General features: G+C 36.5%; 1 protein-coding gene across 1 annotated transcript in view; it reads left to right on the top strand.

Moving 5' to 3' along the window:
* Positions 1–14,710, top strand: part of RSF1 (remodeling and spacing factor 1) — a 129,099-nt gene that overhangs the window by 74,848 nt on the left and 39,541 nt on the right. Inside the window, exons 7-8 of the mRNA XM_020989501.2 lie at positions 7,293–9,016; positions 10,480–10,686. Of these exons, the coding sequence (XP_020845160.2) occupies positions 7,293–9,016; positions 10,480–10,686 (1,931 nt within the window). The remainder of the gene's footprint in view (positions 1–7,292; positions 9,017–10,479; positions 10,687–14,710) is intronic.

Raw genomic sequence — 14,710 nt, 5'->3', positions numbered from 1 at the left:
TTGTAAGTTGCAGAGAAGGTGCCAACTTGCATTGGGAGGGAGAGTTTTCTTGGATTTCCCTGTAACAATAAAATCACAGTTCAGTGCCTATTCCTAAAAACAACCTCGTACCATTCCAAAGGTTAAGAAATTCGTTAAAAAGATAGAGATAGACGTGCTTTGGTGGTGTTAATTTTTGCATAATTTACGCCCTGTTGCAGACCTGTAGGCCATAAGCAAGGTTAGATTTTTAAAAATGAATTAATTTTATAAAAGTTCTTTTTAATATGCATTATAATTTATGATTTCTTGATGAAAGATTGTGAACTCATTGCCATATTCTTTAAAATGATTGTAGCAAAAGGAAATACTGTAACACTTTATTTTAAAGATATAAAAACCTAAAAGGTTTATTTACTTGCTTTATTTTATCTTATATTATTTGCACATCATTATGACAAGCTATTAAAATAGGCATGAGATAATGAGGTCATAAACTCAGATTGTGGTCCTGATATTGATGATAAGATGATAAATGGGGAAAATGTGAAAGTAAAATCAACAGGACTTAGTGACTGATGAGCTATGGAGGTAGATGAGAAAGGAAAGATTCAGAGATGGCTCTTAAGATTGTAAACCTGCACAGCTAGAATGACATTGTTACCTTTTAAAAGAATAGGGACATTTGGAAGAGGGGTAAGTTTGGTGTAAATAATGATGAGTTTTATTTTGAGTATGTGGAGTTGGAGATGTTCATAGCACATCTAGATAACAATTTCCTTCAGGCACTTACAGATACAGACCTTAAGGTCAGGTGAGACATAAGGACTGAATATATATGTTTGGGAATCATCTGCCCAGTGATGATAATGGAATCCATGGGAGCTGATGAATCACCAAGATAGAGTCTTTTAGAGAGAGAAGGAAAGAAAACTCAAATAGCTCTTGGGTATAGCCCACTTAACGATAAGATATTTATGATGATTCCTCAAAAGTGTCTTAGAGCAGTCAGGTCAGAGAAAATCTTCAAGAGAAAAGTGTTTTAAAAAAACTAAACTAAACTAAACTAAATGAAAAGACAAGAGAATAAGTCTAATAGTCCATAGGAATTTAACACAAAGGCCATATTTCAGGACACAAATAGTCAAGGAATATGAATAAATAATTTTTAAAATAAGAAACAAATTATCAACAATTATTTGGAGCAAAATTCAAAATCATTAGTAATTACTAATATAAGTTAAAACATCTCTCAGGTGTCACCTTCCATCAAATTGACAGATACGCTAAGTGATACAAAAATTTAGTGTTGGCTAGCTGTGAGTAGTTAAGTACTTTAATTCCTTTTTAGTGAAGCTGTCATGTAACCATTCTGAGAAATAGTGTTAAAATTCTACAAGAAAAGTTATAAAATAATTCAAATCCATTGATCCAAAAATCTCTATAATGCTTGCATTTCATTGAGCTCAGTGATAGGGGAAAAGAAAGGACCCATATATACAAAAATATTAATTGCAGCTTTATTTTAAAGAGTAAAATGATGTTTAATAAACTGTATGTCTAATGATTGGCAAATGACTGAAGAAGTTGTAATATATGGATGTAGTGAAATATTGTGGATCCACGAGGAATGGCGGATTTGGAGCACATTTTCAAATGATGCAACTTAAAGAAAGCAGAACCAAGAGAAAAATATGCATAATGAATATAACTGTAAAGAAAGGGAATATAGAAAGAGAACAAAACTCTTCTCAAATATACTCTCACAGGTAAAGGGTACATTACTCTTCTTCAAACAATTAACTGTTTTGGGGGGTATATTTTGCAGGGTGGTTTATTCAGATGGTTTATTCAGATGTTTTATGGAAAGGGTCTGTAATGGGTGGGGAAATCTGTGGCCTCTAGGTGCTCAAGTGCAACCCTTTGACTGAATCCGTGCTTCACAGAACAGATAGATTCACTTAATAAAAGGATTTGTTCTGTAAATCTTGGACTCAGTCAAAAGGCTGCACCCAAGGACCTAGAAGGCCACGGATTCCCCACCCCTGGACTGTTTAATGTTAAAACCAGACATAAAAATTTAAGCAAAAACTAAAGTGATAAATTTTAAACATTTAAAGAAGAAAATGGCTTCATTAAAAAAAAACTAACTTCATTTCCTTTTTGGAAAAATAGGGGTACCAAGTTGATACTTCGTAGGAATGTTATACCTATAGTTAACCTGTTTTTCTGCTCAACATTTTATACTTTAATACTGTTGGGAACAAGATGGGGAAAAGCTGTTTGTGTACTGCTGGCCTGAGGTGTCCTCAGAGCTGGCTGAATGACCAGACCAAGAGTAGTGCCCTCCAAGGGTGAGGTCCTTTGTGGAGCACACTAGGTTGTGTTCTGATCAGCATTTTCATTATTGGACAGTAGTCATATGTAGTGTGTTGATCAGATGTGGAAATGATGTGAGACTAGAAGGATGGGCTAAAACACATTGGATGTCAGAAAAGTATGGAACCAAATAGACTTTAACAGGCTAGAATAGTGGGCTGGCCTGAGTAAGAGAGGTCAGTCTTAGAGTGATATGGTCATGGAAGTTACCTTTACTATTTGATGAAACTAAGTGAGGATAAATAAAAAGTGTATTTTCTCTGGGCTAAAAATCATCCACATAAACACAGAATGGTGGAAAGCAGACCAGACATCAATTTTTGTGGGGGAGGGAGAAAACCCTGCAGACAATTTCTTTGCATGGAGTCCCTCCATGAGGTCCCATGGCCCACTAACTAGTACATTTTGAGGCTGCATTGCTAGAAGCAATATTACAACACTTGTCCTCATACCTCATGTTGAATATTTTCTTTAATTCTGGACTGGACATTTTAGGAAAAATATCGATCACCTTGAGCAAGTCTTTAGGAAAATGACCAGAATTATGAAGGGAATCAAAGTTATGCAAGAATTTTTGAAGGTCAAATCAGGTATTTTATTAGGCACCTGCTATATGCTAGGAACTGTGCTAAGTACTAAGGATACAAAGAAAAGCAAAAAAAAAAACAAAACACCAAACCATTCCTGCCCTCAAAAAGCTCACAGTTTAATGGAGAAAACATGCAAACAATTAACTGCATAAACCATATATACAAGGTAAATTACGTATTAATCACAGAGAAAAGACATTAGCGTTCAGGGGGATCAGAAAAAACTTACTTTATGTAGAAGGAGACAGAAATGAGGATAGAGAGCATTCTAGGTTTTGAAGACAGCCAGTGAAAGTGCACTCGGTCCAGAGACATAAGAAACATCAAGGGGACCAGTGCCACTAGCCAATGTTCACAGAATATGTGGAATTAGTATGTATGGCAAGTGGTGGGCAGGCAGGTTATAAAGGACTTTGAAAGCCAGTGTTGGGGCAGCTAGGTGATGCAGTGGGATAGAGCTCTGGCCTTGGAATCAGGAAGACCTGAGTTCAAATTTGGCCTCAGACACTTGACCCTGAGTAGCTGTGTGACCCTGGGCAAGTCACTTAACCCCAATTGCCTCACCAAAAAGCAAAAATAAAAATAAAAGCTAGAGTGTTTTGGATTTGATTAACCAAGTAATATCTATTGAGGAAAACAGCATGCTGTAAGAAAACAGGGAATAAGAATGAAACATAACTGTTTTCAGAAGGATATTTCAGAGAAGCAAAAAAGGGAAAGGGGAAGACCAGTAGAATAGGCAGAGTATTTAGAAGTTAAAGCTTCTGTCTTTGATTAAGGAAAAGTTCAGTTTAAAAGACCTAAGTTTGTTTAGTGCGAATTTTGTTTATTTGGATTAAGCACAGAAGTCATAACATGAAATTATATTTATTTATTTATTTAATTTGTTTTTAGTTTTCAACATTCACTTCCAAAAGCTTTTGAGTTTTAAATTTTCTCCCCCTCCCTCTCCAAGACAGCATGTAATTTGATATAGGCTGTACATATACATACATTCCTATTCAGCATATTTTCACATTAGTCATGTTGTAAAGAATTAGAAACAATAGGAGTAACCACAAGAAAAAAGAAACAAAACAAAACAGAAGAGGGGGAACAAAAAGAGCAAATAGTGTGCTTTGATCTGCTTTCAAACTCCATAGTTCTTTCTCTGGATGTGGATAGCATTTTCTGTTTTTGTTTTTGTTTTTGGATAGGCATTGGAGTTAAGTGACTTGCCCAGGGTCACACAGCTAGTGAGTATTATGTGTCTGAGGCCAGATTTGAACTTAGGTCCTCCTGAATCCAGAGCTGGTGCTCTATCCACTGTGCCCCCTATCTGCCCCCATGGATAGCATTTTCCATCATGAGACTTTTGGAGATGTCTTAGATCCTTGCATTGCCGAGAAAAGCTAAGTCCATCAAAGTTAGTCATCATACAAGGTGGCTGTTACTGTGTACAAAGTTCTCCTGGTTCTGCTCGCTTCACTCAGCATCAGTCCATACAAGTGTTTCCAGGTTTTTCTGAAGTCCACTTGCTCATCATTTCTTATAGCATAATAGTATTCCATTACATTCATATACCACAACTTGTTCAGCCATTCACCAGTTGATGGGCCTCCCTTCAATTTCCAATTCTTGAGGTGCTATAACTTTTTTTGTACATGTGGGTCCTTCATGAAATTTTATTTAGATAGAAATGACTAAAGAAAAAAAAATAAAACGGATTATTAAACCCCTCAATAAAATGTATAAATTAAAAGTCATTCATTAAGTACTTATTTTATGCTAAACCTTGTGCTACACTAGAGGTACAAACACAAAAGTAAAGATTCTTGATGTTCTCAAGAAGATGGGGCTTTGGGATGAGAGTGTGTGTATGAACAGGTTAAATCTTAGGGTAAGGAGATGGTTTCTGATCCAGGAAGCAAGACAGCTGAGGAAGACTTTGGCTAGAGAATGAAGTTAAGCGTAGCCAGACCTGGGTTTAGACATAGTGGGCAATGGAGGCAACCGTGTGTGTGTGTGTGTGTGGTGTGTGTGTGTGTTGGTGTGTGTGTGTGATATAAATAATTAGCAAGTCTAATTGAAAAAAGGAGGGAGCAAATACAAATCACCAAAAGTAGACATCACAAATTTGAGATCACATTGCACATAAAGAAATCAAGAAAATTGTCTAATATTACCGTACTTAGCTTTGTGTTAACAAATTTGAGTCTTAAATGGATAACTGTCTAGTAATTATCTGTAGAAGTATAAAATACTAAAACTTATAAAACAAGAAATTATATAAACCAAATAAACTCATCTCAAAATGAGAAATTCTGTTTCTAGTTAAAGTTCTTCCTTATAGTTTCCCAAGAAAACTTTACCAAATTTAAAAAAAAAGTGACAGAGATACTGGATAGACATGACACTAGATATCTCAAACGTGTTAAGCTATTAAAACTACACGAAGACTTTGAGACACCCTGTATAGTATGACTAGCAAGAAATATGAAAGAAGTAGGCTACTCAACTCCGAACAGACAGGTATTGTTTTGATTCTTATTTTGATTATTCTTATTTTGATACTTATTTAAAGTACAAAATTGGGAAATAAAACTGTACAGCAGTTTAATCAATGAACATTTATGCAGAAACAGAATACAGTAAATCACTCATCATTACCATATAGACTTTCATAAGTTGGGAGGGTTAAATAAACTGGATACTGTCCCAGAGCAAGGCAGCCAGCTCATTGTAGACAGGAATTTTGGTTTTCTTTTGTCTCTGTAGACTCATTACCTTATCTATAGTAGATATTTAATAAATACCTTTTGGGTTAGGTGGCAAAAAGCCACTACAAATCTCCAAAAGGGTGGAGACGTTGTTTTATGAGAGTCAATAGAAAGAACTCTTAAGAATGTGTAACTTACAGAAGAGAAGACTTCGGAAGAACATAGTAGCACTTATCAAACATTTGAAGAGCCTAGATGTGAACAAGGAGCTCAGAGCATTGGGTAGAAGTTCAGTACTTAATTCAGGCTTAATGTCAGGAAAAACTTCTGTTTGTTCACAAGTAGAACAGGCTGCTTGCAGAGCAGATTCCTCTTCCCTAAAGCTCTTCAAGTCTCAATAATTACAGGCTGGATATAGTATAGGGAGCATTTAAAATGATTTTTTAAAAAGTTAATATTTTATAAACCCACACTCACAAAACACTGGGAACAAATTCAATTAAAATTTGTAGGAAGATTGCAGAATTTTGTGACCAAAAAAAGGCAATTTGGCTCTGTACCTCACACAGTATACCATAGTAAACTTGACCTGGTTCAACAATAGTCTCTCTTAAATATTAAAAAAAAAAAAAGAAAATTTTTAATGGAGAAAAAGTTATAAAAACTGTAGAAAAAAGGAAGATTTTCTTCAGCCAAACAAATAGAAGAAATTATATGATGACAAAAGTAATGTGACTTATATAATGATATAAAAATAAAAGAATGTGAAGAAAATATTTGCATTATAGATAAGGTTTAAGGTTAATCTTTGAAAGAAATGCTTGTAAATTTATGTGATTTTATAGATCACCCACAAGAATAGTGGTTAAAGGATAAGAATAGAACATTTACAAAAGACGAAATACAAACTGTTAACCATATGCAAAGGTGTTCAAATACCCTAATCAGAGAGGTACCCATCGTTGATCTCTTTTTTTTTTCTTTTTGGTGAGGCAGTTAGGGTTAAGTGACTTGCCCAGGGTCACACAGCTAGTAAGTGTCAAGTGTCTGGTCTGAGATTGGATTTGAACTCTGTCCTCCTGACCCCAGGGCTGGTGCTCTATTCACTGCATTACCTAGCAGCCCCTACATATCATTGATCTTAAGACATTAACTAGAATGGCAAGTTGAAAGAAATATAAAAATCCAGTGGAGATTACAGAACTAATGGCGAAGCTGAGAAGAGGTACAAAAATTTTTTATGCCAATATGGCTAAATACAGTGAGTCACAAAACCATTATGTAAAATCTTATTGGTCCAATTTTTATACTAAAAACATCTTTAAAAACAAGAACCTCTGTGTATGAAAATATTCATAACTGCTGTATTTGTATTAGCCCAAAAAAAGGAGAATAACTAATTGTCAAACAATTAGAAAGTGGCTGAATAAATTATGGTATGTTGGTATAATGCTTATTGATTGACTGACGTTCCAGTTTTAATTCTGTGAAAGTTGCTTTTTCGTGTAGTTTATAAATCATACCTAGTTATTGAGTGTTTATAATTAGTGTTTAAATTTTCTTTTAACTCTGGCCTGTGATCCCTGTAATGTAAAATGACATAAAAGCCTCTGTCTAAAAATTAACCTTTATCTATTTTTTGTAGAGGAAGAATTAAAATCAAAAGATGAGAAGGTGAAAGTGGAGGAACCAGCAAAAGAATCAGAAAATCTTCCTGTACCCACTACCCTGGAAGAGAATCTGGTAAAAACTGAGAAGCCAGAAGAAAAGGAACTTGTAAAAATGCCAGTCATAGTGAAGCTAGAGAAATCTTCACCAGAAAATGAGGAGAAAAAGATCCCCAAAGAAGAAAGTGATTCCTTCAAGGAGAATGTTAAACCTATTAAAGTAGAGGTAAAGGAATGCAAAGTGGAAGCAAAAGATGTTAAAAGTAGCACAGACAAAATGACTATTCATGAACCTGAGCGATTAGAGATTGGCATTAAGCCTCCTCCAGAAATTATGGAGAAATCTACTGAAGAAACTGAAAAATTAAAAAATGACCAGCAAGCAAAGATACCCTTGAAAAAACGTGAGATTAAATTGACTGATGATTTTGACAGTCCAGTCAAGGGACCCTTGTGTAAATCAGTGACTCCAACAAAAGATGCGTTGAAAGAAGAGGTGAAATCTGAGGAGGAGATTTGTAAGCGGATTCCCACAATCATGGCTTTGTGTCCTGAGGGAAAACAGCTAGTCAATGGAGAAGTTAGTGGTGAAAAAAACACTCCGAGGAATAAGACAGAACAACTAGAAACCAAGCTCTACAGCATAAAAGAAGGGGGTATTCATCCATCCAAGGAGAAAAATGGCTTGGTGGGAGACAATGGGGCAGAATCTTTGGTGTCTCTAAATAAGAGCATAAAAACAAGTGAATCTGGGAAAGATGGAGAGGGCCCTACTCAGAGAGGTCAAGGACTGGAAGAACCTGGTCCTCCAGAAACTGAAAAAACTCTTGAAGACACTTCAGAGATGTCAGAAGATCTTTCTTTGAAAACAGCTTTTTCCACTGCTGAAGCCTGTGCCAAGAAAATTGAAGAGAAGTCCTCCGCCAAAAATAAGAAAGACAAACGGCCTCCACTCCTAGAATGTCTAGAAAAGTTAGAGAAGTCCAAGAAGACCATTCTTGAGAAGGACACATCAAAACTGAGTCCTATACCTGAAGAGATTGCAAAGAGCATTGTAGATCCAGAGAAGACACCATGCTCTCCAGAGGCGGCAGACATCTCCCTACCTTCTGCTGCTTCTGATTACCAGGATGGGTTAGATTCCAAAAATACAAAGCCCAGTGAAGATAGCCATCTCCTGGAGAAAACGGACCCTGAGGTCCTCAAGGAGGAAGTGGAACTTTCCAAAGCTGGAGTAGATAAACTGGACAGTAGCCAACCTTCTAAAATAGAAGACTCTTCAGAGACCAAGAAGGGATCCACCACACAAAAAAGTAAATTTAAATATAAATTGGTTCCTGAGGAAGAAACCACTGAAACAGAAAATAAGGAAATAACATCTGAAAGGCAGAAAGAAGGCATCAAATTAACAATCAGGATCTCTAGCAGGAAGAAAAAGCCTGACTCTTCTCCAAAGATTCCGGATACAGAAGTAAAGGAAGAGACAGAAAAGGAAGAAGAGAAAGTAACTCCTGGTCGAACTTTAAGAAGGTCGCCAAGAATATCTAGACCCACAGCAAAAGTGGCTGAAATAAGAGATCAAAAGGCTGATAAAAAACGGGAGGAGGAAGAGAAAGGAGAAGACTCAGCATCTGTCCAAAAACAGGACAAAAAGGAGAACTCAAGGAAGCCTGACAAGGATGCTAATTCTAAAGTCAACAAGGTAAAACTATATACACACTATTTTGACTCCAAGAATAGGTTCATTTTTAGTTCGAGATGTTTGAATCTTTGTGTGTCTACAATTCTTTGATTTGGATTGATAAGTGATACTTTAAATTTATCTGGATACCTAGTTCTAGAAAATGAAGACATTCGACTAGAGTCTACTAAGGCTCTTGTTCTAAATCCTTTTGTTCTGTGAACATGGTAACTTGGGTGTCCTTTTTAGGCATCCTCAGAATGATGCCAGGTCTCAGGTCATATAAGATTTGGTTCATTTTTAAATATAATTTTAATTTACTCTAGAAGCCAGGATTTCTCCCATCTTGTGGTTCAGTGATTTAAAATACTAATTGGTGTAACATAAATAGTTTAGATGTACTCCCTCAAAATTTGTAATTAATACAATTTGATAGCCTCCTTGGAAGTATTGATTTTCATTTTAGAGTCTTTTCTGCATTTTTACACATGTTCATCCTGTTTATAAAATGCCAAAAAGACATTTTTTCATTGTCTTCTTTCCTTTGTTACATTGACATAAGGAACATTAAAGTAATTTAAAAAAATTTTCTTTCTGTTAGAATCTTTTGTGCTATCCTAGTAGATCTACAGTGTAGACTATGTAATGTGATAGTAATATAAGATTTATAGAATGTGTACATCAAATTGACTTGTTTTCTGTTCTGTGCATAAACAGAACTTTTAAATATTTTTAAATATCATGAAAGTCATATGATGATTGGTTAAAGGAATTGGAGGTAACTTGCCTAGAGAAAAAGTCTTAGGAGGAACGTAGTCACTCTGTCTTCAGATATTTGAATAGCCTTCTTGAGGAAGAGGGGAGTAGATTCCAGAAAGCAGAAGTAGGTTGGAATATAGAGAATATAAATTACTTGGAGACAAATTTTAGCCCACTCTAAAGAAGAATTTTCTAATCACCAGTTAAATAAACATTTGTTAAGCACTTAATATGTGCAAAGTGCTGATTGCCCCAGGTCTCCTTTCTTGAGAATGAGTTCCCCATGCATGGTGAGAAATGTCCAGGTAGGGGCAGCTAGGTGGCGCAGTGGATAGAGCACTGGCCCTGGAGTCAGGAGGACCTGAGTTCAAATCTGGCCTCAGACCAAACACTTGACGCTTAACTAGCTGTGTGATCCTGGGCAAGTCACTTAACCCCAACTGCTTAAAAATTAAAGAAAAAGAAAAAAGAAATGTCCAAATAGAAATTAGATGACTCCTTTTCTGTTATTCTGTGAAGAGCATTCTTGCCTCAGGTAGAGTAGGAGTAGATGACTTCTGGAGTCTCTCATACAGCTCTGCAATTCTATAATTTACTTCTGACTTATTTAGATTTTTAAATTCACTTTAGTTTCTAATTAGAATATTTTAATAACAACAGTTTGTGAGAGTCAGTGATCCTTAGTGTTATAAGATAAACATCCTCCCACTTTTTATTTTATCTAGATGAAATCCAAGAACAAAGTCCGGTGGACGGGTTCTCGAACACGTGGTCGATGGAAATATTCTAGCAATGATGAAAGTGAGGAATCTGAGAGTGAGAAATCATCTGCAGAATCAGAGGAGGAGGAAGAAAAGGAAACTGAAGAAGCCATGCCAGCAGATGATGATGAACCATGCAAGAAATGTGGCCTTCCCAATCATCCTGAGCTGGTATGTCCCTGCTGTACATCCATCCCTTTCAAACCTCTGGATTGTAGCAGTTGTCACCGCCCATCTTAGTTGTAGCACATGATTTATATGTTTCTTAATTTTTTGTCTTTTGTAGTCCTTTCGCTCCATATGGTTTAAGGAGGAAAAGAACTTGTAAACCGTGTCTATGGGGCAGCTAGGTGGTGCAGTGAATAGAGCAGGGGTCCTGAAGTCAGGAGGACCTGAGTTCAAATCTGGCCTCAGACACTTGACACATGCTAGCTGTGTGACCCTGGGCAAGTCACTTACCCCATTGCCTTGCCAAAAACAACAGTAGCAGCAACGAAAAACCAGTGTCTATTAAGTCCTATCCTAACTGAAGTGAGAAAACATTGAAGGGAACAGGAATAGAATGCTGTCCTATGAGCCATTGTCTCTCCTTACAACAACCGTAGAGGGAGACAGGACAGTGATTATTAACTAACTTCTCTAGGCCTCAGCTTTTTTTTTGTTTGTTTAATAAAGGGGTTCGTCTAGATAAATGATCTTTCAGGTTTCCTTCAGCTCTAAAAATCCTATGATCCTGTTTCCCCCATTTTGCAATCGCCGAAACTGAGGTTCAGGGAAGTTAGGTGACTTGTCCAGTCACGTAGATAGTAAATTACAGAGCCAGCAGAAGAATCCAGACCCAAGGAGTCTTAGACCAATAGGCCAGCCTGTTTTACCAGACTACACTGGGTTAGAGCATATTGCAGTTACCAGGACCAAGAATGAGAAGGGAATTTATAGAATTATAAATAATTTCTTGAAATGATGATGCCTTTGGTTACTATCCTAAAAGTTCTTTGATAATGCTAGCATTTCTGGCATATGTAAACCATGTTTGAAGGCTCGATTGAATTACAGGAGGATACTCTTTCTTGTAGCCTTAAAATAAGTAGCCCAAATAGGCAGAATAAAATAGAGAAATAATACAATATGCTCAGAGGAATGGTGGTAGATTTTTATGGCCTTTTTTTTTTTCTGTTCAGCTTACTTTTTCAAAGTGAATGGCCCAGGTCAGTAGAACTAGAAACTAATATCTGATTTATTTGTCTGCCATGAGAGACAAATTCTTAAGTATCTGGTGAAGAAGCCTTCCTGTTGTATTGGGGCATAGAGTCGTAGAGTTTTGCCTGGAGTGTAGAATAGCTGGATGGCAAGAAGATGAGATAAGATTAATTAAGGTAAGGTGATGCCAGCTTGTCAGGATTTAGAAACTGCTCTAAGAAGTTTAAATTTATTTGCTATAAGACGTTGATGGATTTTTAGCAAGAGAATGATGTAACCAGATCTCTGCATTAAGAAAATTACTCAGGCAATAAGTGAAAGAAAAATTGGATAAGGAAGAAAGAGGAGGCAGGAAGATCTGTTTTGTGGCTATTATGTGGAAAGTAATGAGGGTCTGTCTTAGAGCAATGGGGGTATAAAAAGAGGACAGTGACTACCTAGCCATTATATTCCATTACATTCGAGTGAATATTCTTGGTGAAGATTATAAACACCAAACAACGAAGAGACTACAACTCTAAAGCAAGATATTCTGGGATAGGCCTGTGTCACATTCACAATGCAGGCAGTTATACTGTTAGAGAACCACACGATTCTTCATTTATGCTCTCAAATGTAGATGCTTTGGGTGCATTCTAGGTTCAACTTGAGATCTTTATTTTGGCAATATAAAGTTATGTAGGAGCATTAGTAATAGTAATAAATTTGCCATGATAAACATATTATATGTTTGGGAAATTAATATGAAGATGGATTCCAGCATCTTTTGTCCAATGTCTGCACATCTTTGTGGTCAATGATGAATAGACTGGTAAAGCTAACAGTACCCTTATCCTTGACATTCTTCTGGCAAGTGTTTACTGCAGGAGAGTGACTGCAGCCCTGACAATAGAATCCATGAACTGCTTTTACTGGGCAGGTGTTCATTGATTTAGTAAGTTTTAAGTGTCTCACTATATTCTAGGGATATGCATTAGAGTTCTCCCTTGAAGAATAAAATCCTTGAGTATTTGCTCCTGGCAAAGAGTACTTTGGACATGTGCCCTCTTTTTCTCTACACTAGGGACAAAGATGGAGAAATGTTTACAAAACAGCACCTTCATGAGTACATAATATGTTTTAAATCTAATAAAAATAATCTTAAGTCAGCCATCTTAATGATTTGTTATCCTAAAATTTTATCAATAATACATTGAAGCCTAAATTTTATCAATAATACATTGAAGCCATGTGTGTGTTAAAGTAGAAAGAGCACTGAATTTGGAATCAGAGGCCCTGGCTTCCAGTTCTGTCTGCAAAACTTACTCTGTGATCTTGGGCAGGGCAGGGAACTTCTGGGCCACAGTTTCCTCATCTGTGAAATTATGTCGGACTAAAGGCCCTGCTGACATCCCTGCCAGTACTCAGGAACATTTAATAAGAATTTCCTTTGGGCCTGGTCTAGCAGTATAAACACAGCAAAAGAAATGGTCCCTAGTCACAAGGAGCTTGTATTCCAATGAAATTTGCAAAGGGATTTACATATATTATGTCATTTGATCATCACATTCATGATGCTACCAATATAATTAGAAATAAATATATTAATAACAATTTTTAACTGAAATATGTGTTGTGATGGTATTCCTTGTGATGAAATTTGATCTGTTGTATGTGCAGTCAGTAAAATGGGGGACCCACAGAATGAATGTGGGTTTTACTCAAAGACTTTATCTATACTTTATGTTTATCTACATGTTACTGTGCTTTAAAGCACTTTTGCATATATAGCATATTATGTAATATAGTCATCACAACCTATTAGATAGTCAAGGTAGCTATTATCCTTAGATAAAAATCACATCATACTCTGAACTTGTTTTATGGATAAGTAAACTGAGGCTCAGAAAGATTTAAGTAACCTGAATCTAATTCAGCAAACATATAGTGTCTCCTTTGAGGAAGCCACTGCTATACACTGGAAATAGCTCCTAAAAGGACCTTACCAACCATTTCAGATGTGATATGTCCATAAGAGTCAAAGGGTATTGCTAGGAAAATTTGAAGAGGCCTGTAATTGCTACAGAGTTTACCAGTTCATAAATTTAGAAGGTCGTTCCCGTGATGAGTACTCAATAGAGAAGCTTCAGGATGGTGATTTAATTTTGCATTAAGATAAACAAATTACAAAATAAATGAAGTTCGTGCCTTTAGTGCTCATTAGGGATCAATCATTACTTGCTTCCGGTGAGTAGTTTCTTGCAAGTTTGTCCTACATTAACAATTCTAACTTCCCCTTAAAAAGGTATCAGGAAATGGAGCATCTCTTGGACACACACTGAATGAAGGGGCTAGTAAATGGCAGCGGTAAGACTAGAACCACAATCTTCTCTTTCCCAGTCAGTGCTCTCAGCTAAACAACATTGCCTCCCAAATGAATCAGTCACAACTTAGAACACATTTTCCTATAAAAACAGTGTTGTAGATAGTACTTAGAGTCCCAGGCCCATACTTCTGTGATATTAGCACATCAGTTGGAATGCCAGCAGCATGCCTCAAAAAACCATTGTAGTCTGTAGTGGAAATCACTGGAGGCCATGCGATGTGCCCCATCTGAAAAATGGAGATGATACGTTTATTTCTTATCTCACAGGGCTAGAGGGAGGAAATGCTATAGAAAACTTAGGACACTGTATAAATGTGAGCTGTTATTGTTACAAACATTAATCATTTTCATAAATCAGGACCCTGGACGCATAGGCTGTGAGAGGGATTTAGAGGAGGACAAAGAAGACACTTTACTCCTCTTTTCCAGGGAATGAGGTTGGCCTAATGGAAAAATTTTAAATAGGCTTTATCATCATCCTTTCACTCACCTTATCGCCTGCCTCCAAGCACACCTGTCTCCAGTTTCTACAGGCACTCAAGCTAGATGCTTCCCTTGAGTCTGAAGATTTGGATTTGCATGAGGCTTCTCCTGTCACGGTTAACACTCTGAATCTCTTCCCTCATTTTA

The sequence above is a fragment of the Phascolarctos cinereus genome, unplaced genomic scaffold (genome assembly GCF_003287225.1).
Source record: "Phascolarctos cinereus isolate Bilbo 61053 unplaced genomic scaffold, phaCin_HiC Scaffold_726;HRSCAF=1367, whole genome shotgun sequence".
NCBI lineage: Eukaryota > Metazoa > Chordata > Mammalia > Diprotodontia > Phascolarctidae > Phascolarctos > Phascolarctos cinereus.
Note: the sequence above shows the minus strand (reverse complement) of the source record. Positions and strands in the feature narration are given on the sequence as shown.